This window comes from Macaca mulatta, chromosome 14 (genome assembly GCF_049350105.2).
Source record: "Macaca mulatta isolate MMU2019108-1 chromosome 14, T2T-MMU8v2.0, whole genome shotgun sequence".
NCBI lineage: Eukaryota > Metazoa > Chordata > Mammalia > Primates > Cercopithecidae > Macaca > Macaca mulatta.
In genome coordinates, this window is record NC_133419.1 from 48,510,691 (window position 1) to 48,538,010 (window position 27,320).

At 45.5% G+C, this 27,320-nt stretch overlaps 1 protein-coding gene across 46 annotated transcripts in view; it reads left to right on the forward strand.

Annotated features, from left to right (window-relative positions):
• Window positions 1–27,320, forward strand: part of PLEKHA7 (pleckstrin homology domain containing A7) — a 246,417-nt gene that overhangs the window by 76,454 nt on the left and 142,643 nt on the right. For 8 of the 46 annotated variants that reach the window (XM_028833612.2, XM_077963194.1, XM_077963199.1 and 5 more), the window contains exon 1: window positions 12,370–12,753. The exons of the other annotated variants lie outside the window; for them this stretch is intronic. In XM_028833612.2, the coding sequence (XP_028689445.2) occupies window positions 12,671–12,753 (83 nt within the window). In that variant the 5' untranslated portion in view covers window positions 12,370–12,670. Of the gene's footprint in view, window positions 1–12,369; window positions 12,754–27,320 lie in introns of those variants that run through there. 46 annotated transcript variants of the gene reach the window in all.

Genomic DNA, 27,320 nt, shown 5'->3' on the forward strand with positions numbered 1-27,320 from the left:
CCAGCCTAGTCTTGAACTCCTGACCTCAAGATGATCTACCCACCTCAGCCTTCCAAAGTGCTGGGACTATAGGAGGGGGTCACTATGTCCGGCTCATAGTATATTTTTTCAAATGTTCTTGCCACATTGTCAAAGATCTTGGGCATCCTTAGGTATTTGCTCCACTTAGGAAGATTCTGCCTAAGAAGTTCATGAATATTCCTCTAGGAGATCTTTGAATCTTCTAAAATTCAAAATTGTGTTTATTATTATAAAAAATTGTGTTTATGTATTTCTTTCCTGGGAAAGACAGTGCAAAGCTTTATTCAAGCAAGGACCAGAAAAGGATAAGAGCCACAGTTTGTGGTTTCTGGAATTGTGTCCGATTATTATTTACAAAAATTTCATTTTCCCAGGAAGAGGAACACTGTTGTTGTTTTTTACAAGAAATGGATGTTTTATTCCTAAAGCATTCTATTTTTTAATGAGGTGCAGATAAACTGCACATTGAAAAATGGCCTCTCCCACATCTCTTTCTCATCTCTATTCTGTTTTCAGCCTTCCAACATGTGAATGTTAATCACTGTGGGAGGAAGGTGACCATTTTCTGACCTAAAAATCATGATGTATGGTCTGATTAAGGATTTTTATGTATATATCATGCCTTTCAAAGGTATAAAGGGAGAACTTCAGTTGCACATTTAATGGATTATCTTTATTAAAAGAGCAAAATTGAAAAAAAAAGTGAAGGGGGCACCTATCTTAGAATATTGAGAATGTAAGTTCACTGTAAATGTATTAATAGACCAGTAAATGTTTCAGAGAAAAAAATGAGCACAAGGAAAGCTGCTCATTGGGGCATAAATACATGATAAAGGGGCTATGGGAAAAAGCACCATTGTGCTAGATCACACAAATCAAACAGAACGCAGTGTTTGTATAAATGCAGACAAAGCCACGTGTCTTTCCCTGCTTCTAGGGTAACATGCCAGGCAGGGGACACAAAGGGCACCCTGTTCATTCTTTCCACCTCAGCCCCTTAACCTTAGGAAGAATATTAGAATGTTTGTGTTTGCATCCTGCCTCCTTCCTCTGAAGGTCCATGAACACTAGATACAATGATAAAATAGAAATAGGAATTTGAAATCAGGACTAGGGAAAATATAAGTAAGAGGAAAAACACAAACCCAGGGGGCTGGGAAGAATACGAAGGCACTCAGATTAAGGGTCTGTGTTACTGCCAAGCTTCACGTTTGACTTGGAGCTTCCTGGCAGTCAAAACAAAAAGGAAACAGGGTAAGTGTTCCGGATTTTACTGTTAGAAAAGAAAAACATCAGCTGGGCGCTGTGGCTCACACCTGTAATCCCAACACTTTGGGAGGCCGAGGTGGGTGGATCACCTGAGGTCGGGAGTTCAAGACCAGCCTGACCAACGTGGAGAAATGCCGTCTCTACTAAAAATACGAAATTAGCTGGGTGTGGTGATGCATACCTGTAATCCCAGCTACTCAGGAGGCTGAGGCAGGAGAATCGCTTGAACCCGAGAGGTGGAGGCTGCAGTGAGTCGAGATGGCGCCATTGCACTCCAGCCTGGGCAACAAAAGTGAAACTCCGTCTCAAAAAGAAAATAAAAGAAAAGAAAAACATCCTAGTTAAGGGATAGCTAAGTGCTTCCTAGTTTGTTTCTTAGTTAAATTTCTTATAAACAAGGTCCTCTTCAACTTTCTTCTTTGTCTTATTCACTCCTCATTATATGGCTCCTCAGACTGGGCCAATTTCTCATTTTAGGTGGCCGTGATACAGATGGCCATATACCTCTCCTTTGTAGTGCTTATAGATGTACATTTTCATGCGCTTAGATGATTATTTTGAAAGCTTGTGTTCTCTACTAGACTATAAACCTCATGAGACTAGGGCCATATTGTCCTCAGTGCCCAGCACAATCTCGGCACATGGTGAACCCTCAATAAATATTTGTTTGAAGAAATGAATAAGGCCAAAGCAGCCAGGGATTTTATGTGACTGATTCTTGTAGTGTCTTCATGGGAAATCAAGGCCCTTTCAAGCATGCAAACTGTCTCTTGTCCAGAGAGGTTGGTGGCCTTCTCCGAGCTCATTTTACTCCATGGTTATTAACAATTTGGAGATTGTTAATAACAATAACGACTCCAGGTTATTAACCTGCTATAAATCCAATCCTGTAATTGGTACTTGATACATGTTGCTGGTAGTCCTCAAAGATGAGGGAGACTGAGGCTCATGGGGAGGAACAGCTTGCCCAAGGTCACATTGCTGGAAGGCATGCTCTTTTCTTTCTGCCTGCTGTTTCTGAGCCGGAGCCACAAGTGTCTGTGTGAGTTATGGGTTCTTATCTCTTGGCAATTAGAGCAGCTCAGCAAGGGTATTTCTGGCACAGGCCATTGCTGCTTTCTGACAGCTGCTACATTCCAATATCTCCTGAGTTTAGGGAAAATAAAGCCCACACCTGGGGTTGGCAAAGATAGTCTCAGAACTCATTTTCCCTGGTCTCTGCACATGGTGAATGTGTTTATTGCTCTTGTCACACTGTCTCCTGAAGTGCAGATGTATTAAAGTTGAATATTATTTTCATAAAAGCCACTGGAGAGAAAGGGAGAAAAGAGGCATGATTTGGGTGTCTCCAGGAACATAATTGGATTTGCCCAGTGATTGGGAGAGTGGAGGTGGGAAATGACAACCTGCCAGGAAGTACATTTGATGGTGCTTTTGATTCCAAATTTGTCAGGCATGTGTTTTTAATTGCTTTGTCCCTGTTGTCGTTATTCTAATAGAAACCTGATTTTTTTTTTTTAGACGGAGTCTCACACTATTTCCTGGGCTGGAGTGCAATGGCATAATCTCGGCTCACTGCAACCTCCACCTCCCGGGTTCAAGCAATTCTCCTGCCTCAGCCTCCCGAGTAGCTGGGATTACAGGCGCCCACCAACACGCCTGGCTTATTTTTTGTATTTTTTAGTAGAGACGGGGTTTCACTATGTTGGTCGGGCCGATCTTGAACTCCTCACCCTGTGATCCTCCCACTTTGGCCTCCCAAAGTGCTGGGATTACAGGCGTGAGCCACCACTCCCGGGGAAGAGACCTGATTTTTTAAAAGCGGTTCATTATCATATTAAAGTTTCTGTATTCAGCAAGGTTGGCAAATGTGATGTTCTCCTGGCTCAGTGTTGCCACCTATCGTGCGCTGCGTAGATTGTCAGTCTTCAAAATATTAGAAGGCAGTAAAACACATTTCAAACTGCAACAAGGCATAATTTGATCCGTCTGTTCTTCCACAAGGTTGCAAGTCTTCAGGGTGAACATTATAAGCATCTGTCATCACTGTGTGCTCTTGGAGTGCCAAGATACTGGTTCTAGTGAATCCTGGTGATAAAAAAAAAATGCTAGACGAAAATACTACTTTTCCTTTGGTCCCTTGAGAATAAGCCTCAAAAACATGTGCTGCCTGCACATGGGGATCTGAATAATTGCAACAATCAGGATTATGTAGAGAGAGTATCCCTGAAGAAGGCACTTAGGGTGATGTTTGTAAATGTCACAAGGCTTTCAGTTCTATCTTTGGCCCCCTAGTCTCAGTAAGGATTTTGGCTTGTATCAGTGATTTGAAAAACCTAATAATTTTTATGTCTCCAAAGTTGTACTCCCAGGCTGCTGGCTATTTCATATTTTAAAGCATGTTTCTACCTTTAAAGGACACCAGAGAATAGCAGTGGGCACTGACATGGCTTTACCCCTCCCCACACTAGATAAGGACTGACACATTCAATCTTCTTTTTTTTTGAGATGGAGTCTCGCTCTGTCACCCAGGCTGGAATGCAATGGCATGATCTTGGCTCACTGCAATAGGTTCAAGAGATTCTTCTGCCTCAGCCTCCTGAGTAGCTGGGATTACAGGCATATGCCACCACGCCCAGCTAATTTTGTATTTTTGTGGAGATGGAGTTTCACCATATTGGCCAGGCTGGTCTTGAACTCCTGACCTCAGGTGATCTGCCTGCCTCGGCCTCCCAAAATGCTGAGATTACAGGCATGAGCCACCACACCCGGCCTCACATTCGATATTTATTTGTGGATAGATTTGGGTTCTTTTTCCCGATTTCCCCACAGTGGCTTTGACAAGTCTTATTTGGAAGAAGTAGTATAGTTACTGAACTGGCGTCTTGTTCCTAGTTTGAATGGTAAGAGCCACAAAATCACCCATACACATGTAGTACATTAAGATTTCACCTACTTTCCCCAGAAATTATTGTTTAGGCAATTAGGGATAGGAAAGTATGAAAAATACAGGTGCTAATTATAACCAGACTCTTTTTTTATGGTAAGAGATCAAAATTTCAAAGTATTTTACATATTAATCAAGATATTTCCTCCCCTTAACCTCCAATTAATATCCACAGTAAACAACCTTTATTAATTACATGAGTCTGAACATTTAATATCCAGGAACATGAAGATTGTACACTGGAGTATCCATTTATTGTTTATCTTGTTCCACAGTGGATTTGAGGTAGCTTATGGGAAAAGGACGAAATATGGATAACAAAATAGAACAATCAGGATCAGTAGGAATATAAATTATATTAGGAGATTAAGCCTAAGGAGACAAGGAGAATGGCAATAGCCTGGTACTATTTCTGTTTAGGTAAAAAGCCAGTTCATTGGACAAGTTGATGTAGCCATTTTTTAAAGAGAAACTTGGAAGCTACTCTGGGTTGTGGAAAGCTCTGTGTAAACATGGGCTGCTTCATGTTCCTGACATTTCAGCTGAACTTTGAAAATCGCTTTTTTTCCCTCCCAACCTCTACCTGACCCCAGCACACACCCACTTCATCTGAGCCAAGGAGGTGTCAATTCTAAAAGTATTTTATCAAGCGAGGTTGGCATTTTTCTGGAAATGCTGTAACCTGAGTGCCAGCAGGGCATTTGGGAAGCTTATTTTGGAAACCCTTTCATTATCATGGCTTTCAGGCCCTTGTAAGTAGTTCCAGGACCTCCTACCCTGATGGGCTGCAGTGATAGGAGGACCAAAAAAGGGAGTGTTGAAGTGGAAGGGGGCGGTGAAGTCCTCTTCTCCCAAGCCGGCAGGAGGCCAGATAACCTTTCTCCCATGGCTTCTGTCCCCAGTCTCTCCTCCAGGACCAGAGGGCTTGCTTTTGCTTTCTGTAGGCCTGGTTTGCCGGAGGTCATCCTGAAAGAATGCTGCTCAGATAGGCTCCCAGGAAGCTGATTCAGAGGATGGATGGCGCTGGGATGCAGACTTTGCTGGATCACAGAGGGTTGCCTGGGCAGCATGCTGTCAGCCTTGAAACAAGTTACAATCTTGGGCTGCAATTTGGGTCTGCTCTTGCTTGTTACAAGCGACCGAAGGTCTCTAGCTAGGAGAGCCACCTTCCCCACACACCCAGGAAGGATTCACAAGACCACGAGATGCCACTGATTACATCTCCTGCCCCCTCCCTGAGTGGAGACCACCATAGCTCACTGGCTTTGTGACTTTTCCTCTTGGACATTTAATCAACATGTCGAAATAACATGTCCAAAACAGAGTTCTGGATCAATTTTAACACCTCCCCTCCCCTTTGACTTGTCCTTCTCCCAGGCTTATTCATCTCAGGAAATAGTGCTGGCAACTACTCAGTTGCTCAAACCAAAACCCTGGAAGTCTTGTTTTTCTCTTTCTTTCTCTCCTGTCATAAATCCCATCAGTGAGTCCTGTTGGCACTACCACTAACACACTTGGCAAAGCTGAATCCCTCCCAGGAATTTCACTGTTACCATTTTGGCCAGCCACCTCTGCTGCCTGTACTGCTGCAGCAGTCTCTTTACCTCACCTCCCTGCTTTTCCCCACTTCTTTTCAGAGACATTGGCATGGAACTGTAGACAGACTGGCTTTGCATACTGGATCCTCCACTTACTGTGATGGGCAAGTTACCTGACCTCTTTATGCCTGGGTTTTGTCATCTGTAAAATTGGGACTATAATAGTACTCATTTCAAAAAGTTTTCATGAGGATTAAAGGAGATCATACATACAGAGTTCTTACGACAATTCAGAGCACATAGCTAACCACTGAGTATTAGGTTTTTATTTATTGTCCTTAATCCCCAGGCCATCCTCTACATAGAAGATATAGAAATCTTTTTGAAAAGCAAATCACATCATGCCTCCTTTCTTTTAAACCCTTCCATGGCTTCCTATTGCCTTTGGAAGAGAACCCAAATTCCTACTAGGTATTATAAGGCTAACCCGACTCCCCTACTTCATCTTTTCCTACCATTCTCACTGGTCACTGAGTTCCAGCTTCACTGTTCTTCTTCCTTCCCAGGAACAAACTTAGTTATTCCCATCTATTCTTGTGCCAGGACAGCTCATCCCCTAGGTCTTAGCTTAAATGCCACACCTTAGTGAGGTCTTTCCTGACACATACCCTGACCTGCACATATCACAGTTTGGTTTCTTCATAGCACACATTAATATCTGAAATATTTTGTTTGCTTATTTATTATCGGTATTTCTATCCCTCTGTCTCTTCTGTCACTACTGCATCTACTGTGCTTACTAGACATGATTTGTCGAAGGCCTCCTGGGTTCAGGGCATTCTCAGCCTCCCAAGTAGCTGGGATTACAGGCGCGCCACCACGCCCAGCTAAGTTTTTGTTTTGTTTGTTTGTTTTGCATTTTTTTAGTAGAGACAGGATTTTACCATGTTGGCCAGGCTGATCTTGAACTCCTGACCTGAAGTAATTTGGCCACCTCAGCCTCCCAAAGTGTTGGGATTACAGGTGTGAGCTACCACACCTGGCCTCAGCTTCAATTATGAATTAATTCAAGCCTCTTTAGGTGACTCTTGCTAGAAGGTAAAGGTAGACAGGTGTATTAGGTCTTTCTGGCCTCTTGGCTTAGAATTTCTCAGTGTGGGTTCCAGACCACAAGCAGCCAAATCACTGAGAGGCTTGCTAAAATGCAGATTCCTGGGCTCACTCTAGACTTTTGGCATTAAATTCTCTGGTGGTGGGCCCCTGAAATCTGCATTTCTAACCTGGGATTGTTCTGGTTAAAATGTAAGTATGAAAATCATTGGTCATAGTTTTTCTAGCTTATTAGGTGTTTTGTGATTTTGTTTTGTTCTTTGATGTTAATAAATCAATAAAACTATTAATTATTTCTTTTATTAAAACTTGTATTTGGATAGCTTTTGGTCTCTGGCCATGGAGCAAGTAGGCTTTTTTCCCACCTTAATGGCCCCTAGGTGCCAGGTGCCAGGTGCTAGGTCCAAGTTGTCTTCCTTGGTGGTGTGCTCCATGTTTCCAGCTTAGTCAAGGCAGGGAGCCTCATTTCTGTCCCTGAGCTGTTGCCTGGTTCTAAGGCACTGGCCAGCTCTCCAATGGGTGAACTTTGTGATGCATTTGGTCCCATTAAAATTATTTTTAAAATTCAGGTTAGTTTTTGTTACTTTCCTCCCAGAAGCAATTCTGGAATGATCCAAATTCCCAGCGTTTAATGTTTGTGCTTTCCTCCCCTCTGTTCACTCTCTAAATAAAGGCCTCATGTTTTAATAGACACAATAACAGTAAAATTAGCTTGATTAGACTCTAGGTGAATTTAAAATGTAACCTAATGGCAGCTCTGTCTGGCTTGGAAATCACGTGTTTTATTTTGAGCAGAGAATGTTGGTATTTGCAATGACGGGTAAGGGATTAAATGATTATTGAATTAAAGTGGTCAAATAATACAAGCATCCCTTATCTTTAGATCCTGTCCTGGTGGTTTTGGCTATTGTATTTTTATTTTTTATTGATTTGTTTTTGAAACAAGGTCTTTCTCTGTTGCCCAGGCTGGAGTGAAGTGGCACAATCATAGCTCATTCTAATCTCTAGCTCCTGGGCTCAAGGGATCCTCCTGCCTCAGCCCCCCAAGTAGCTGGGGCTTTAGGCAGGCGCCACCATGCCCATCTACCTATAGTGTTTTGAGAAACTTGGGCCCTCAGCTTGGAGTTTTAATCCTACCTGCCTTCAGTCCTTGGATTAAGGGTTCCTAGGTAATGCCACAAGAGAAAGTCAACAGAGTTGTCTTTCTTACCTCTGTTCCTTCCTCTGGTCTGTGAGCCCCCTAGATTCACGGAAAGCTAAAAATGTGAAGCAACTTGTAGTTTAACAGCCTTGTGCCAAAGCACCCGCAACTGGCCAGCTCTCTGCTCCCCAAAAAATCCCAGCAGATACTTTGTTTTTTGTTTTTTTTTTTTTGAGACGGAGTCTCACTCTGTTGCCAGGCTGGAGTGCAGTGGCGCAATCTCGGCTCACTGTAACCTCCGCCTCCCAGGTTCAAGTGATTCTCCTGCCTCAGCCTCCTGAGTAGCTGGGACTACAGGCGCCTGCCACCATGCCCGGCTAATTTTTTATATTTTTAGTGGAGATGGGGTTTCACGATGGTCTCGATCTCCTGACCTCGTTGTGATCCACCCGCCTCGGCCTCCCAAAGTGCTGGGATTACAGGCGTTAGCCACTACGCCTGGCCCCAGTACATAGTTTCATTAAATAATAATCCCCTACACTGAGGTGGTGCAGTTCCCTTTGTTCAAGAGTTTTTACATCTACCCCCTAAAAGGAAAGTAGGGGCTTTATTAGGCTATTTACCAAGGAGAGGGGGAGGCAGAGATCACCCAACCAGTTATTACTGAGCCCAGTCTTATCTATGGCTTGCTGTTATTCAGCTGATTCTTGCCTGTGTGCCTGGTGGCACACCAGATGTGAGAAAAGCAAGGTGAACAGTTTTGGGTCCTTAGGACCAAAGGTATATGCCTTATATGCTCTCAGCTTATTAAGAACCCAGAATATTTGGTAGAGAGTTTTGGGAGTAGGGGACAGACCCATTAGCTGATGTTCATGGCTGCTTCATGTTGGAACCTTTAGTTTAAGCTTCTGAGCATTATTATAAGCATAGCCCAGGAGGTAAATGTAAAAATAATTTTCTTGCCAATTTTTCCTGCATGGTATCCTAGCGACGATGTACTTTCTGTCCTTGGGTGTTGGGGCACCAACTGGGGCTGTATCAAAGCTTGCAGAGGGGAAGAATGTGAAGGGCATGGTCAGTCACCCCTTTAAAAGTCAAGGGATAGTTTCTTTTTATTTTATCTTTTGGAGAGTTTTTTAAATGCAGTTTTTTAAGCAGCATTTTATGTTGTAATTACCAAAGTAATATATGTTTATTGTCTGACAACTTCAAAAACAGAAAATTCAAAGGGAGGAAGTAAAAATCAACTGTAATCCTGACATTGTTAACATTTTGGTAAATATCCCTCTAGTAGTCTTTTATTTACTTATTTATTAACTGAACTTTCAAACAATGATTAGGTTCTAAAATTGTAGTGTATGGTAAAAAAAAAAAAATCAAAGTCAAATGTGTACCCTAAACTACCATGGACAGTAATTTTTATGCACACTAAAATTAGACTTAAGAGCAACAAAAATCTACATAAGGGCCAGGTGCGGTGGCTCATGCCTGTAATCCCAGCACTTTGAGAGGGCAGGGCAGGAGGATCACTTGAGCCCAGGATTTGAAACCAGCCTGAACAACATAGTGAGACTCTGTCTCTAAAAAAATTAAAAAAAGACATTAGCCGGGCATGGTGGCACACGCTTGTAGTGTCAGTTACTCAGAAGGCTGAGGTGGGAGGACCGCTTGGGCTCTGGGAAGTCGAGGCTGCAGTGAGCCATGATTGTAACACTGCACTAACATGATGGAGCAAGAATACTGTGTCTCAAAAAAAAAAAAAAAAAAATCTGGGGGCAAAACCAATCTACCTTTAAGATTACTATCAAACCCGTAATGGGGAGTAGATGGTAGTGGAAAATTGAATTCTGTTCCAGCTGGCCTGTAAGGTTTATTTCATTCTGTTTTTTGTTTTTTTGTTTTTGTTTTTGAGACAAAGTCTCACTCTGTCACCCAGGCTGGAGTGCAGTGGTGCAATCATAGCCCACCGCAGCCTCAAGCTCCTGGGCTCGAGATCCTCCCACCTCAGTCTCCTGAAATGCTAGGATTACAGGCGTGAGCCACCATGCCTAGGTCACATTCTGTTTTAATGTTAAGGTTCTATAACTTTAATATGGGTTGATAAATTTACTTATTGTGAGGATGACATGCCATAGTGGCATCACAGTTTACCTCAGATAGTAGATTCTGAGTCAACCAGTAAGAAAAATGAACACAGGTGTTTACCACCTCCCTCCCCAACAGACCACACACACACACACACACACACACAATTGGGATGATTTGTTTTGTAACATTTTGTCTTATTCAACAGTATGTATTTAATAATCATTTTAAAAGTTGTATGTATTCTGTTGTAATCATGTACCACAGTTTATTAACCAATTTCCTGTTGTACAATTAGATCATTTCCAATTACTTGCTGTTATGAAAATGATGAGATGAACATCCTTGAGGATAAATCTTTGTGCTCATCCACAATGAAGTATTCTGGCTAAATTCTTGGTTGTGGAATTGATGGTTCACAGGATATGAGCATTTTAAAGCCTTTTAATTCATATTGCCAAATTGTCCCCAAGATCATTGCATGCTTCCTTCAAAGTGTCTTCTTGCCAACATTACTGGAAATTATTATTCAAAGGAGTCTTGCACAGCATGGCTTTTTTGTTTTTTTGGATGACCCAGGGCTTCTGTTCATTGTCTGGCCAATTTATCCTGGAAAGAGTACATGAAAGGAGGCTAGAGATGATAAGTGCTGGTGGCTGGGTTGTGGGGGAGGGTGGGGAAAGATAACAGAAGGGTGAACTTGGAGGCCATTTCTTTACTCTGGCCTCCAAGCTATCTTCAGCAGACATCTCAAGACAGAATATTGCTTAATACTTACAGGGCATATATAGTTTTAAAAATCATATTCACTACTATAATTTTTGATTTGGAAAATAATTTGGTGCCTTGTCACCACAGAAGAATGGGAATGGCATTTGTATATTTATCCAAAAGGAAGTATGGTTTAAAAAAATATATGGAGAAACATTGTCCTAATCCAACCTCTCATTTTATTTTTATTTTGTTTTGAGACAGGGTCTCGCTTTGTCACCCAGGATGGAGTGCATCACAGATCACTGCAGTCTCAAATTCCTAGGCTCAAGCCATTCCCTCCCTGCTCCCCCCCCTGCCTCAACCTCCTGACTAGGTACCGCTACAGGCTAGCACCACCACGCCCGACCCAGCCTCTCATTTTAGGTAGATACACTGATACCAGAGAGTGGAAGGGGTTTCTGTATGGCCACACAGCAAATTGATGACTGAGTTGGTGCCTCAAGTGAAGGTTCCCGAATTCCTGTACAGTGCTCTTTTGCAGAGGCAGGACAGCCATGGGTGAGGGAGAGATGAGAAAACAGACATAAGGGCGTCTTTGGACAGATAGCCGGGCTGTCTTCTAGGGCCTGGGAGCCACCCTGTGCCCCACCTGGATAAAAGCCCAGATGTTCCTAGCATGGCATTTCCGCTTCTGCCTAATCATCTGCACCTGTGAATGGAAGCAAGCTTACACTTTAATACCCAGTGGTTTTGCCTGAACTTTCCCACCCCCTGGGTAACCTCTCAGCTTTGTCAAGTATCACTTCGTCAGGGAGCCTTTCTTGACTGCCAAGACTTAAGGCTCCCTGGTGCATTCTTATAGCACCTCTGTAATCCCCTTGCAACAATGGTAATTACCTTGTTCTGTATTTAATATAGGTCTCCCTGACTAGAGTAGAAGCACTGTGAGTGTAGGAAGATTATCTGTTGCTCCTGGCGTATACTAACCCTTAAATGTTTGCACGTTTGAATATTTGGACGGGTGCTAATGAATGAGTTAGAAGTGTGTTTGGGCTGCTGAGAGGTGCTGTAGTTCTGATTGCCTGCAGGACCAGGAGAGTGATCCCTTATTGCCAAGGGCATTGAGAAAAGAGAGAAAGAAAAGAGACATAGTTGAGGTTGCCAGGGCAGAGACAAGCCAGATGGTATGGTCTGCTTCGCTGGGTGCCTGATAGTGGCCTCCTGGGTGATGGGGTCGCAGTCACATCTAACCAAGCCTTCATTCCTGGCTTGTCAGAATCCGTTCCCGTAATTTACCAGGGGTTGTTAGAGAGAAGCCTCCATGAATCATTCTGGGGAAGAGAATTCAAGGTCAGGACTCTTGGAGGGGAGACGACAGCAACCCGGGTCTCCTGCAACCTGGTCTTCCCAGCCGATGGGCACTTGCGGCAACGGATGACAGGTCTGCTGTTGTCTGGCTAGACGCCAGAACAGCGCCGTTCTGAGGCCGCAGGTCCTGCCCCTCCGCCCGTCCTGCCCCTCCGCGCGTTTTCCTCCCCCTCCTCAGTCTCCCTACTCCTCCCACTTGCAGCATCCTCTGCGAGGAAAGGAATGTGCTGCGCTCGGACGCGCCGTCCTGGTCTAGCGGCAGCACCTGGGGCGCGCTCTGGATCGCTGGGGTCCGCCGTCTGGCGCTGCGCCACGTGCTTTGGTCGGTGCTGATGTCAAGTGGGTGTGGGCTCCTCGGAAAGGCCCCGGCGAGGACAAGGAGGGCGCGCCATGCGCCGCGGGCGAGCTGAGGCCCCGGCGCCCTCCGTAGTCCAGCGCCGCTGACCGGTGGCCCGCCCGGGCTCGCGGAGCAGTCGCATGGAGCCGCGGAGCTGCCAGCCCTGGGACGCGTGCCCCGCCACGCTGGAGGTCTGGCAGGGGCTGCCAAGGGGGGCCTGCAGGTGTGTGTGCGCGCTGTAACTTTCGGGGGATCTGCGGGCTTTTGAGCCGACAGGGCGCAGGGTGCACGGGCTCCTTTTGGGGGTGCTTTGTGTCTGGGCGCGGGCGTGACCGGAGCCGGCTAGTCCCCGGCCAGCCATGAGCGAGGGAGCCGTAGCTGGCCGCTGGAGTTTCTGCAAGAGAATTCATTGAGCCGGCGCCCGGCTTTGGGTTACTCCTCGGGAAGGACGCCGAGGGAGCTGCTGTTGTTTTTAAAAATCGGGTCTCCAAGTACAGCCTGCGTTCATGTTAACAGGATTATCTCAGCAGCAGACAGCGCCGCTTCCCGAAATCGGCTGTGGTTGGGGACCCCACGGCCCCGCAGGCGTGCGGGCTGAGGGGACAGCAACTGGCCAGCAGTGGAGGGGGTGGGGAACGGGAAGTGGGCAAAGGCGACCCCGCCAAGCGTTCCGCTCAGTGTGTCGGGGCGCCTGCCCTTCCTCTACACCCACACTTGCCAGGAGTCGGCCACGGAGGAGGTAAGGGGTCAGCTTCTCGCCTGTGACAGCTCTGGTTTCAGACACACCTTCCCGAAGGAATGCAGAGGCTTTGTTCCAGGCGCCCGTCCCAGCCCCGAGCCCTGAAGCCCGCGGGCATAGGGCTGGGACTCCGGTGCCATTACTCATCTTTTATGGCAACGCCGGCAAGCTCCTAGGTAGGCAAGTTAATTATTAATGTGTCTAAGCTGGAGAGAGGAAATCTGAAAATGAGATTGGTGGGTTGCAGGCCTCCCCCTTTGCTTTTTGGCTTTGGCTAGGCAAGGTTTAAGCCCGAGGTATTGCAGTCTATTTCCCGAGAAGGATAAGGGTATTCCCCCAAGGCACGAGCACTGCCCCCCAAGGGGTCCCCTTTCCCTGTCGGTGGGACCGCCCCCTCTCCTCCCGGAGGGCAGAAAGGTGCATCCCTCAGATTTTAATGTACTTTAGAACCCGCCTGTACCCCTCCTCCTTTGCCTTCCTAAACGAATCTCACTCCCATCCCCTTCCTCAAGGCAGCTTCCTGAAGAAGCTTCCAGACCAGGTGTGGGAGACCTGAGTCCTCTCAGCAGGTAGAGTCTGAAACATTCTGAAAAATAGAAAAATGTTGCCCTGTCCCAGCCATGGTGCCTGAAAACCTCCTTGCGTGCTCCGCCAGTGCCCTCGGGTGTATTTTCAGGCCTGGGGGCTGTGGGCAGAGGAAGAGGTGTCTGTCAGGTATCACCTGACTTGTCTCTCTCAGCAGGAGGGGAGCAGGGAGGTCCAGGTGGGAAATAGAGAAGGTGGAGTGAGGCTCCTCCCTCAGGCAGTTTCAGTTTCCCTCCTGTCCTTGTCAGAGGGAGGGTGGGTCTAAGACTGATAGTTGTACAAGGTGTCCTGTTTGTGTGCTGGGGTATTTCTGGGTGGGGCCCTAATGAGTGGGAGTGCAAGGGCCCAGCCTTACATGGAGGGCTGTGGACCAGGCTGGGCTCTGGGGAGGTGGGAGGGACGGGGGTTGGTTGGAGGCAGACCTGAGGAGATTTTTTTTAACCCAGCCAGGGCCTTAGAAGAGTTGTGAAACTCAGCCTTCCTGGTAGCATTGTGCCTTAGAGACCTGGGAAGCTATGTGCTGGCTTAGGACAGTTTTCAGTCCTGTTAACGGAAGGGTCGAAGGACTGGACTGTAGAGTAAGTGTGATGAGGAAGATGAGCATGTCTTGGAAGCTGACATTCTGGGGAGTGTAAGAGGGGGCTGGGTTTATGTAAGAGCGGGGAAGGGCAAAGGCAAAAAGTGTGGGGAGTAGGGTGGGCTTACGGGAGGCAAGGAGCAGGGAGGCAGATTTTAGCCCTGGGTGTGGGCTGTGTATCAGAGAGGTGCTCCCAGACAGGCTGCTGTGCTCCCTTCCCTTCCTCCCAATTTTCTATCCCCTTTCTCAGTGACTTGGCTTGCTGAGTTTGCCTGCCTCTCTGCTGTGGTCTCCATGGGCTGGGCTGCTCCAGTCCCTACCTCACTCCAGCCTTCCAGGGAGAAAATGAGTGAAGGAAGGCTTGGCTTTAAAGAGGCTGTTGACTCTGATACCCTGGGTTATTGGGCAATCAGTGCCACCTGCCCTGCCACCTGAGTTTGTGGTGTGTACACTCCATGGCAGCCCTCCCCTAACACACTGGGCTCTAGCTTGTAGAGTGCCACTTTCTCCGACCCTGCCCTGAGCTGCTAGTACTCTGTGAATTGAGGATTTGAAGATGGCCTTGATTAGGAACAAGGTTTTTCTGTTATGAAAACCACTGAAGCCTGCCATCTAACGTCTCACCTTTTGGTCTGCTGGCCATGGCTGCATATTTGTGGATAATGGCCCAGCCAAGACGGCCTGGGGCAGCTACTACCCAAGGTGATTCTGGAAAGAGTAGGTGGGTAGTGGGGTCCCTAGGGCACTGAGTTGAGTGAGAGGGCATCAGAGGTTATAGGTTATGGGGAAAGTGAGGCAGTTATCAGGCTGTGGGATGGTGAGGTGAGGATATCATGGCCACTATGGATTGTGAGGACAGAGGACTGAGTAGGGCTAGCTTGGAAATTCCCCATGTGTCTTGCTCCTAATGTCTGTACTGAATGGAGCAGGCTATGGTGAGTCCAACATCAGTGGACGCCTCCGTCCTGGGGCCTGACTCCCCCTGCTGTCAGGGGAAAGGGGCAGCCTGTCTCTCTGCACCAGCTCTTTAGCTTGTCTTCTCTCTTCCCTCTTAAAAGAGGCACTTGGTTGATGGTGGTTACTGAGTTCCTCAGTAGCAGCTGTGGCAGGGAGCCTTTTCCTGGGATGGGTGGCAAGAGAAGCTCCCTAGGCTAAGAGAAGAGTGATCTGATGGTTTGTTCTGACTCAGGCAAGATGGGGAGGACAAACAGACTAAAGACCCTGGCAGCTCTTGCAGTCTTGGTTTGCAAAAGCATGAAGTTCCAACCTAGGGTTTGTACTGTATCTGGTGAAGGGAAAAGAAGCCAATGTTCCAGGTCTATGCCCTGTGAGTACCCAGGAATGAGGGGAGAGGGAACGAGGGGTTAGTTGAAGCAGTGTGGCAATTTCTTTGGGGGCTTGGACTCAAATTCAGTCTCTGCTACTTATTAGCTTTGTGTCCTTCAGCTTCTCTGAGTCTCAGTTTCTTTACCTGTTTGTTAAATAGGGACAAGGCCACTCCCCCATCCCCAGGACAATTGAGAATTGTATGAGATGACTGTAAAGGATTTAACGCAGTACTTACCAATTGATAGCTATTATTTTTCATGAATTAAGGCAGCTAGAGAGTCCTTGGATCATTAGCTGAGAGGTTTTTTTGTTTTGTTTTTTAAATGTAGAAAATAAGAATGTCACGAATGTATTTTGTGCTGCTGCCAGAGGCCATACCTGGGCTCCTGGGTTCAGATGTGACAACTGTCCTAGAAGGGTTTCATCTGACTTCCACATCAAACCTGTTTCCAGCCTCCAAATATTCAAAGAGGCCTTGGAGAACCGTGAATCTCTGACCGCAGGCATACAGCACAGCTGAACTGGAAAGGTCACCTGCTCAAACTCCAGCCTTCTCTGGTGCAGCCGGGATTAGGGAATATTAGTCCTAAGAGCAACTGGATACCTGTCACATTTTAGCTGTGTGACTCTAGATGAGTCCTTTTATCTCTTTGAGCCAGTGTCCTGTGAGAATAATAAAACCTGCCTCACACAGTTGTTCTTATGCTCAAACAGGATAATGTATGCTCAACTGTAATGCGGCATTGTGTATTATTGATAGCTAACTAGGTACCAGACAGTGATCTCAGTATGTTCCTATATTATCCCATTGAATTATCACAGCAAATTATGATGCAACTTAATTATTATCCACATTTCATTGATGAAGAAGTTGAGCTGTTGAGGATTGTAATTGTTATTGTTGGATAGCTGACTCCTTATTGGAAATCATGCATCTGAAGACCTGTCTCCCAAAGTAGGAATAAACTAAAGTTCCTACAAATATGTTTGCATGCTGCCTTTCTTCCACTGACCTAACATCCCAGGCTAAATCTGAACATAAATTTGTAAAGTAAGTTTGCTATTTTGGCACCCCTCTCTGCCCCCTCATCCATAGGCTCTATGGGGCCAATGGACACAGTGCCTTCTTGTCTGTAACTTTTAAGTGTCACTTGCATGGGATTGTAACCCTCTTTGCACTTACCCTACCTAGTAGTTCCTTTTAAGAAAGAGGTTGCTAGTTTGGTTTGACTTTAGGCAGGGGAAATGTTTGGTCTAGAGCTGACTGTTAGGCTCAGAGTTTTCAAGGTCCCATCTTTCTTTCTGACGCATCTGGTAAGCTGTTTTGCTCTGTTCCAGATGATCTGCCTTGAGCAGAGGTCTGAAGTTCTCATTGTGTTGGAAAAAAAATGTAAAAGGAACCAAAAAACAAACAAACAAAATGCCCTGTGAAAATTAGGGCTCCCAGCTGGTGGTGTTTCAGACGTGGGCATTGCTCATTAACAGAGTTACGATCACAGCCCCAAATTCATTCTTATTACTTTTGTAGCATGTTTATAAGATTACAAAAAGGCTGTCACTTTGTGGGTTATTTTCTCTTTTTATTACTTGAACAACATTTATGCAGGTGTGACACCAGTAAAGCAATACACGTCTGGTTTGGAATAAAAAGTGAGACACCACTGGTGAGGCTCTAGGTGTGCTTACGAGATTCTAGAGCTCTGGTTAGCAAAGAAAGGGTTTCCACAGCATGGAGCTGTGTACTCTGCTCCTATAGCAGCCTGCTGGTGTTGTCAGAATGGGCATAGTTCCTGTCATTTTACTGGAACTTGGAGTGACACGTCTGAAGTCAGGTAGTCAGATATGTAATGGCAGAGTCTGGACTCCAGGTCCCTGACTTTTCGGACTCAAAGGCAAGCAGTCTTATTTGTCCTAATAATAATTTAAATAATTTTTCCTATTATGTACACTTTGTGGGAAATTTAGAATATTTCACTACAAAGAAGATAGAAGAAGGAAATTATGGACCAAGCACCGAAGACAACCACTGTCCATATTTTGATGGATTTTGAAAAACCTTTTCTGTTTTGTTTGTTTATAAATGGGGACATTTGTTTTTGTCAGGGGAGATTTGCTATTTGCTTTTTATTTATACATCTCTGGGCATATCTAATTTCCTCCTTTGGAACAGGCATTCTTTCTGTAAGCTTTGATTCCCTACAAATTCAGGTGAAGCTCTTTATTTTATATAAAGCACTGTGCTAGGCACTGTGGGGGAAAGAGATGAACAAGACATTCCTCCCTTCGGAATTTACAATTAAGTGGGAGAGGCAGATGTGTACTCAACCAATAGTACAGGTATAATAGTAATAGCAAACATCTCTGGTATCCAGCTCTTTCCATGTGCTTTATGCAAGTTACTCACACTTAATCCCCAATCAGCCTTGTGAAGGAGGCATTGCCCATTTTATAATTGTAGAAACTCAGAGGTTGAATAGTCTGCATAAGGTGATAAAACTAGCAGCCACCCAAGCTGTGATCCAAATCCAGCTTGTCCCATTACAAAAGCAAGTGTCCTCTCCGGTGAAAAACTGCTGGTATCACAAATCCCAGAAAAGGGAAGCTCAAAGTCAAAGTCCTTTGTGAAGAAAGAAGGGATGGTACATATCTCTTTGTCATTTCCTCTCTCATCCTTTTTCTCTCTCTGATTCTAATTATATTGAGTAATATTTATTGTCTTTTTAAAAAAATTCCCTGCTTAGAATCTTTTGTTTTTTTTGGGATCATTTGATAATAAATCTCAGAGTATTGGAACTGGAGGGGAATGGAAAGGTTACCTAGACTATCCTTTTTACTTTCTTTTTTTTTTTTCCAAATTTTTAATTTTAAGAGATGAGGTCTTGCTCTGTTGCCCAGACTGGAGTGCAGTGGTGTGATCATAGCTCACTGCAGCATCCAACTCCTGGGCTCCTGACTCAGCCTCCCAAAAAGATAGCACTACAGGTGTGAGCTACCATGCTCGGCTAAGTTTTTTCTTTTTTTAGAGATGAGATCTCGCTATATTGCCCAGGCTGGTCTTGAACTCCTGGCCTCAAGTGATCTTTCTGCCTGTCTCCTGAGAAGCTGGGATATCAGGCACCAGCCACTGCATCTGGTTCTTTTTATTTTCTTACTGGGGAAAACTGAGTCTTAGAGAAGAGCAGTGACCTGGGCATACAGAATAGTTTTTAGTTAAGCGAGGACCAGAACTCAAGCTTTCTTTTCACCAGAGTTTCCCAAAGTGTGAAATTATATATGGGGTAATACAGGGGTGAATCTATCTATCTTTCTTTCTCTCTCTCTCTTTTCTTTTTCCTTCTTTCTTTCTTTCTTTCTTTTTCTTTCTTTCTTTCCTTCTTTCCTTCTTTCTTTCTTTCTTGACAGAGTTTCGCTCTTGTCACCCAGGCTGGAGTGCAATGGCATGATCTCAGCTCACTGCAACCTCTGCCTCCCAGGTTCAAGCGATTCTCCTGCCTCAGCCTCCCAGGTAGCTGGGATTATAGGCATCTGCCACCACGCCCAGCTATTTTTTTGGTACTTTGTAGTAGAGATAGGGTTTCATCATGTTGGCCAGGCTGGTCTCAAACTCCTGACCTCTGGTGATCCGCCCACCTTGGCCTCCCAAAGTGCTGGGATTATAGGCATGAGCCACTACGCCTGGCCAAGGAGTGAATATTTCTTAATAGTTTTTTTTTGTGAGTATATAATGTTTTTCATGTGTGTTTGAAGAAAAATATAACTAGAACATCAAAGTCATCATTTGGCAGCTGTTATGCTTAGGATATAGCTAGAGTCCTTGTGGTCTATTTAAAGGAAAAAAGTGGAAGTACAGGTTGGACAAGATGTGGCAGAAATTACAGAGGCGGTGTGAGCGATGTGTGGTTAACGCTAGGGAAACAGTGCATTTACACCAGTTTACACTTCCTCCTAATGGATTCACCTGCCTGGCCAGCTTTATTATTTCAGGGGCAAGTAGAAGGGAGCCAATCCTTAGTGAAAACATACTACTTGCTGGACATTTTACCTGCTGGTCAGTATCAGCGGGCTCATTGTACTGACGTGTATATATTGAGAAAGCTCAGAAGTTGAGTAATAAGCTCAAGGTTACAGAAGAGAGGTTGGAGAGTGAAGGTTCAGATCCCAGCTTGGACTCCTTCATTTGCCCCTTATAGCCACCTGCTGCATTCCACAAGGTGAGTGAGCCTGGGACCTTTCTCCTCCTAGGTCTGACTCCTGTTGGGATTTGACATGTTCTTGTTAAGGTACCAGGCTCAAGTGGAAATGAATGTGGTTGGGTTGCTAGGTTGCTGCTATAGCCTGATAATTTAAGGCTTGATTTTGATAGAATTTTAAAGAATGTGCAGTATTTATCAAATCTGACTCATGCTATTCAGTGATGGAACCCTTATCCTGCTTCTGTCCATGTTGTGATGATGCCATGTGAATTGTGAGCCCCAGGAAGATGTAGATTGTGAATGACTCTTGAGATTGAGTCATCTATCCATACTTTCAGAGTTCAGAGAATCAACTAGTAGGCATTTACCTAGAGTGGAGGTGTGGAGGTGAGGTGTGGGCTGCTTCCACGTTAGCTGAAGAAACCTAGAGCTGTAGGTTATAGAGAGAAGAACGACTTTCAGGGCCCCTTGTGGGACATTTTGGCTAGAACATGGGATCCAAGCTTTGGGTCCCTCCTAAACCAACCAAGAAGGTTCAACTTCTTAGTGCTTTAGGACTACATGGAGCATGATCTCTTGCACAAGGTGAACAGTCCCTGCATCTGCGATGTGGTAGGTGCTATGATAATGGAGTGGGCCAAATGATGGGCCCCTCCAAAAGATATCCATGTGCTAATACCCAGAACCTGTGAATATATTACCTTATATGGGAAAAGGGACTTTCGGATATGATGAAGGGAAGGACTTTGGGATGGGAATATCATTCTGGATTATCAGGGTGGGCCCATGTAATCAGAAGGGTCCTTATAAGATCAGAGTAAGGGAAGGAAATATGAGGAGGGTAGTAGAGGTTGGAGCATTGTGCCCTTGAGCCAAGGAATGTGGGCAGCCTCTAGAAGCTGGAAGAGGCAAGGAATGGATTCTGCCCTAGGGCCTCCTGAGGAGCACGGCTCTGCTGACACTTTGATTTCAGTCCAGTAAAACTGATTTTGGACATCTGACCTCCAAGACCTTAGGATGATAAATTTGTGTCGTTATAAGTTCCTAAATTTATGATAATTTGTTACAGCAGCAATAGGAAGCTGATATAGATAGACACTGAAGATAAACAGTGAGTATAGCATATCTCTGCCTTCAGGCAGCTCTCAGTCTAGTGGGGAAGACAGGCAAGTCAATAGCCAATTTTTTATTTTTATTTTTTTTTGAGACAGGGTCTTGCTCTGTCACCCAGGCTGGAGGGCAGTGGCATGAACTTGGCTCACTGCAACCTCCACCTCCCGGATTCAAGTGATTCTCCTAACTCAGCCTCCCGAGTAGCTGGGATAACAGGTGCCTGCCACCAAGCCCGGCTAATTTTTGTATTTTTTGTAGAGACGGGGTTGCACTGTGTTGCCAGGTTGGTTCCGAACTCCTGACCTCAATTGATCTGCTAGCCTCAGCCTCCCAGTGTTGGGATTACAGGTGTGAGCCACCGTGCCCAGCCTCAACAGTCACTTTTGATAATAGTGGTAGTGTCCCAGCAGGGCTATAAATCCAGGATTCTGAGGGACCTAATTCAGCCTGGCCTCAGGGGTGCCACTGAGGATAAGTTGGAGGAAGGTGGGCAGGGAAGAGCCTTTATGGCGGGAAAAAAAGAGCATCAATGTCATCTCAGTCAGATCTGAAAACCAAGTGGAGCTTACTGGCAGTCCTTGCAAGGGAGAAAGCTGTTTCCATCTAAATTGGTGCAGTCTCCATGGCTCTGTTTTCAGACTAAAGCCTTTTGGGCCTTGCATAATTGGGGAGATAGGTTGAAAAGTCCTATGGTTCCTCCTCAGGGTTGTGTGATAATAGAGTTGACTGTTCCAGGCACTGCAATGGCTTTTTTACACATTGTCCAATCTAATCCTCAAAACAACTGCCTGGGTTAGGGACTGTTTTCCTTATCCTGTGATTGAGGGAAATGAGACTTAAGTTAATCAGGCCCAACACCACACAGCTTGTAAGTAGTGGGGCTGAGATTCGAATCCAGGTCTTTAGGCCTCAGAGCCCATGTTCTGAGCATGGTTTTCTATGGTAGAAAGACCACTTGGCCTTTATGAGAGGACCTGAGTTCTAGTCCTAGGTCTGCTTCTTATTAGACTTAGAGCAGGTCAACCTACTTTCCAATCTGTTTTCCCGTCTGTGAAAGGAGATAAGAGGCCAGCCTGCCTCAGAGATGTTGTGAGTTCAGGGAGACCCTGAAGGCAGCGTGTCTCAGACACCTCTGGAGAGGGCCTTGATAGTAAACCCCATCCCCTTAAGGGTCATTGAGGTGGGCTGGGGAATTCGGCCACAGTGGATCATTGAGGTGCCCACATGGGGCTATTGTATTTGTATCCCTGGGTAGTGGTGGAGATAGAAAGTGAAAGAAAGTGGGCAAGAAGCAGCAGAGTGGCCTGTCTCAGGGCACTGGGAGTGGGGGTATAAGTCTAGGAGAGAGAGGTGTGACCTGCATTGTGTTTTCTCCGAAGACACGAATGCTGGGGGCAGCTGAGGAGAAAAACCTTGCTTGTCTTGGGGTCAAGTGACAAGCATGTAGTACTAGCCCTGCCACTTACCGTCTGTGTGCTTTGAGGGAAGTTGGCTGGAGTTCTGTAACCTCCATTTTCTCATGTGTAAAACAGGGCTAATGATTCCCGTGTTGCAAAGCATGTGAAAGCATCCTGTCCCTTTCCTGGCATGCAGTGGACATTCATAAATAGTGGTGAACTCTAGATCACTTTAATATTTCCCAGGGTTAATCCAGTAAGTCCAATTCTTTGCAGGATTCCGCATTTCTCCCTTGCCTTTCAGACTCACTTAGGCACACTGTAGTTGGATGTGAAGGAAGGTCTGGCCATGGACTGAGAGCCCCGTGAATTCTTGAGTGGGAAGGCCCTGTGCTTCCTGGCAGGAGATGCTGATCAGTGTTTTTCTGGTGGCTGTAGTAGGTACGCAGGGCCACTGTGGAAGCGAGAATGTTTGTCTTGCCAAGTATGAGATTGAGTGTCACCGGTTTGCTTTCTGGAAATAATGGCTGTGCTGATGAAGTAGATTTATGGCGCTGAGGTACGTCAGAGATGAGACTGATCTTTTTTTCCCCTTTTAAATGTCGATGTTTTCTGATTATTCAAATAATGTGCTTATTTTAGAATATTGAGAAAGTATCAAGAAAGAAAAAAATGTCTACTTCTAAATCCAGGGATGATTACTGCTAACGTTTTGGTAAATTTCCCTTTCTTCTTTTTTCAAAGGCACATAAGCCTTTCTTTTTTTTTAATATGCTTTATTCACTTACGATATCATGTGTATTTCCCAGATCATTACATATTCCTTAAGAACATTTTTATTTGCTACATAGTAGTCTGTGGTGCACACAGGCCATAATATTCTTAATTATTCCCTGTTCTATAGTTAGGCATTTAGATCGCTTCTACTTTTCTCCTAAAATACATAAAAACATTTGACCTTTTAAAGAATGATTTTCTTAAATTCCTGGAACTGGGATTCCTAGATCAAAGAATAAGCACATTTAAAAGTGCATTTTGGTGGACTCTTCTATTTACCTTATATTAAAAAGCAAAAAAGTGTGTAGTGAGGTAGCTGCAGGCCAGCCTGGGTGAGGTCCCTGTTTCTGACCATTGTGCACAGAAGGCTGCCTCCTTGCCACTCACTTGCTTCCTGACAGACAGTACAATCAGCCTCTTGTGGTTTGCGAGTGAAATTTAAGTACTGGGTCAGCCTTTCCAGTGCTTCCCTCTCTGTCAGGAAGTTCGTCTGTGAATCTAACCTAAATCTCATCTGCTGCATTTTAAATCCTCACCCGCTGTCGCTTCCCCTCAGTGGAGTGGAGCGGAGCAAAGCTGCGCACTGTCTGCAGGCAGCCTTGTTCACCTCTCTCCCCTGACCACTGCGACGCCAGCTGCCAGCCTTATGTTACCCTGGAGGAAACTTGAGGGTCTCTGGCTACTGCTGTCGCGACTGGGAGGGCGGTCCTTGCATCGAGTTGCTGCTGATAACACCAGGTAGGGTTTCTGAATCCTAGACTGCCCCTGCTGTGGAGGCCAGCATCTCCTGTGCCCTCTGCAGAACTTGTGGGGGCAATTAGCATTCAGAGTGGCGCTCTCCTCTGGATGCTGTGGGTCTATCAAATTCGTTCTCTTGGGGGAAAAAAATGTGACTGGAGTAGGGATTAATTGTGTTCCAGCCCCAATTGCATTGGCCAAGTGGTAAATGTACAGTGAAGGAAGACGGCCAGGCAAGGAGGGGCATTTGAGAACATTCTGGTAATAGGAAATCCGGCTGTCATTGTGGGAGGAAAGGGTCCCACCCTGGGCCTCCCACCTTTGGCATAAAGCAGCTGTGCCCTCTACCAGAACAGCCTTGGCCACCTTTCTTAGCGTGGATCCATTGTTGAGAGCTGACAGCTTTATTATGGAGCAGTAGGTTGTTAATTTGGAAGGGAAATGAATATAGCTGCAACTTCATGGGCAGCAAGAGGCCTCTTGTGTCCCCTCACTTAGGCATTTTAGAGTTGGCTGGCAATTGGCCAGCAGGGCGGAGTGAGTCGCACAGAAAAGAGACTGGGAATTGAGTCCTTGCTGCACCTGTGGGAGTATCTGAGCATGGCGAGAAGCCCAGAGGAGGTGGAGCCTGAAGCCTCCTGGTGACCCAGTCTGGGCTGGCTGACCTCCTCCAGCTCCCTGCCCTCCCCTCCATCACAGCACCTGGAGGTCCTGCCTTAATGTTATCTGCTTGATGCTCCCAGCTTGTCCTCCTTGGAAGTTCTACATACATAAGATGAGATGCCTTGTTTTATGCTTTGCTATTCCCTTCTTCAGTGTCTCGTACAGTGTAGGTCTTGATTGAAATGAAATCAGCATTTAAGAGGCAAAACCCAGTAGTTTGGGGCACTCAATAAAGAAGCTAGTTCTCTGCTCTTCAGCTCCCCTTTAAAATATCCATGTCAGAGTGTTATTCCTCCTTTTGAAGAGGGGAAGCTTTTTCTGTCTTCCTTTATTGTTATACCAAATTCTCTTTGGTACTGAATGTCACTGTACTTTTAGCCTAGCAGGTTGAAGTTGGAGGCCAGAGTCTCCACTGCAAGGCCTTAGTCCAGTGAGTGCCACCCCTGGCTGCATGTTAGAATCCCTTGGGGAGCTTTTAAAAAATATGTCTGGGACCCAGTGCCAGAGATTCTGATTTATTTGGTCTGGACTGGGGCTCTGGCAACATTCCACCGAATAAGGAGTAAGGTGTATCTGCCATACTCTATCAGCAGTTTCCTTTTATGGGAAGATACATAGTAGGAGCCTGTGACATCTGCAGCAGTAGGTTACTCCGCATCCTTTTTGGAAGCAGAAAGGGCAAACTGCCAAATGAGAGCATTGCATCAGGGCTTTCATGTGAGGGACTGGCTTGATGGGAAGCCTCCTGAGATGTATCTTGCACCGATTTCTGTTACCAGGGTGTGCTCTGGCTGTGTCGCTCTGCTTGGTAATTAAGCAGGTGATGTGGACAGGATGAGGATCCTTTGGTTTAGGTTAAAGATAAAAAGGAAGAAGCAGGATATGAGTGTGTCTCTATTTGATTCATCAGCACAGGGACTGGATTAACTTTTTCCTCAAGCTTTTGGAGCAGGTGGGAGAGCATGGGGAAAGAGCTCTGAGTGAATCAAGGTTGGCTTTTCAGTTTGGGCCTAGAAGACAGGTCAGAATAGTGGGTTCCTGCAGTGAGTATTCAACCCTGCATGACTCCCTGTTATCCCTGAGACCTCACTTCTGCCAGTTTGCTCTTGAATGTTGTGGAGACCTCTTTCCAGAGGAGTCAATAAAGGACCAGACTAATGCCATGAGTGAATGAGCGCCTTGGCTGTGTGTGTTTGGGTTTGGCTGTGGGTTCCTTTTTGTGACTGAGAAAGATTGCACTCCTTTTTGGCTAATGCACACGACTTGATGTCCTGAGTCTTACCCCTTCTCCCATGCCCTCTGGGGTGTTTGTGGTTGGAGCTTTGTTCCAAGAGTAGCCTCCCAGGTTGAAGGGCTGTTTTTGTGGTTGCAGCTGCCCCTTAGCTTCTGTCTCATGTCTGGCCTGCCTCCCTGGCCCTGTCAGCCTTAGAGAAGTTGAAGCTTCCTTGAGAGAACCCCTGTAGTTTTCCCACAGGTGAGGAGGCCTCCAAGTTAACACCTGGGGTGCTGATGATGCCATTCCCCAAACTAGCAAATCCTGCTTAGAATAAGATACACACATTTTGATTTCCTCGTGCTATTTCAAACTGTAATTTGCTAATCACCTATAACAGATTCATCGTGGGTGCTTGTTAAAAATGCAGAATCCCTGGGAATAAAACTAGGAATTTGCATTTTAGCCAGGATCCCGGGTCATCAGATATAGGAATGTTTCAGAATCACTCAGTTAAAAAATGTCACATCACTCTTGCTTTACAGTCAGGAAATGTGACAGAGTGGTTAAGTGACTTGCCCAGGATCACACAGTAGATTACAGCTGGAACCAAGCCTGGGAGGACTCAAAGCCAAGTCCAGAATGTTATCTCTGCCTCATATTTGTATGAAGCTTTGTTCTTTGCAAAGTATAATCCATCTTTCTGCTCCTCTAATTTGTTTAGATGGAGAGTGCCCTTGTTGATTTTGGACCAGATTATTCTTTGTTGTGGTGGGCTGTCCTGTATATTGTAGGATGTTTAGCAGCATCCCTGGATTTTATCCCCTGGATGCCAGTAGCGCTTCCCAGTTGTGACAACCAAAAATGTCTCCAGGCATTATAAAATGTCTGCTGGGGGGCAAAATTGTCCCAGTTGCAACCCAGTTGTCCCAGTTGCTTTAGTGGGGGAAGCCGTGTTCCAGGGATGTTCCCTAGTGGTATCCCATGACATTTATTTTTATGTTTGGGGACTTGTAAAATTTGCAGAGCTGGTTTCTTCCCAGCTTCGCTAATATGCTGGATTACAAACATAAATGAAGTCACACTAAATATAAGCTCTCTCCTCATCTTTGTTTTGGCTTACAGAGGGAAGTCATAAATAAGCTTGGAAAGACCACTGACTTTGGACTCCAATCTGTGATTTGCCTGCCACCCTGGGCTTTCTAGGTGTGTGATCTTGGGCAAGTCGCTTAACTTTCTGGAACTCCTTCCCTCATCTGATTATGATACAAAGAAATGTTTGTTGTGAATGAGAATTAAGTGACACCTTGGATGTGGAAGTGTTTATAAAACATTACTCATATATTAATTGGTGCTGATAAAATTCAGGTCTAATTACCAGCACTTGAGATTTTCTCAAATTTAAAAGTGCAGAACTCAGCACAGCAATTCTAGACTTGTATTTGGCCAAGTATATTATCCGTGTC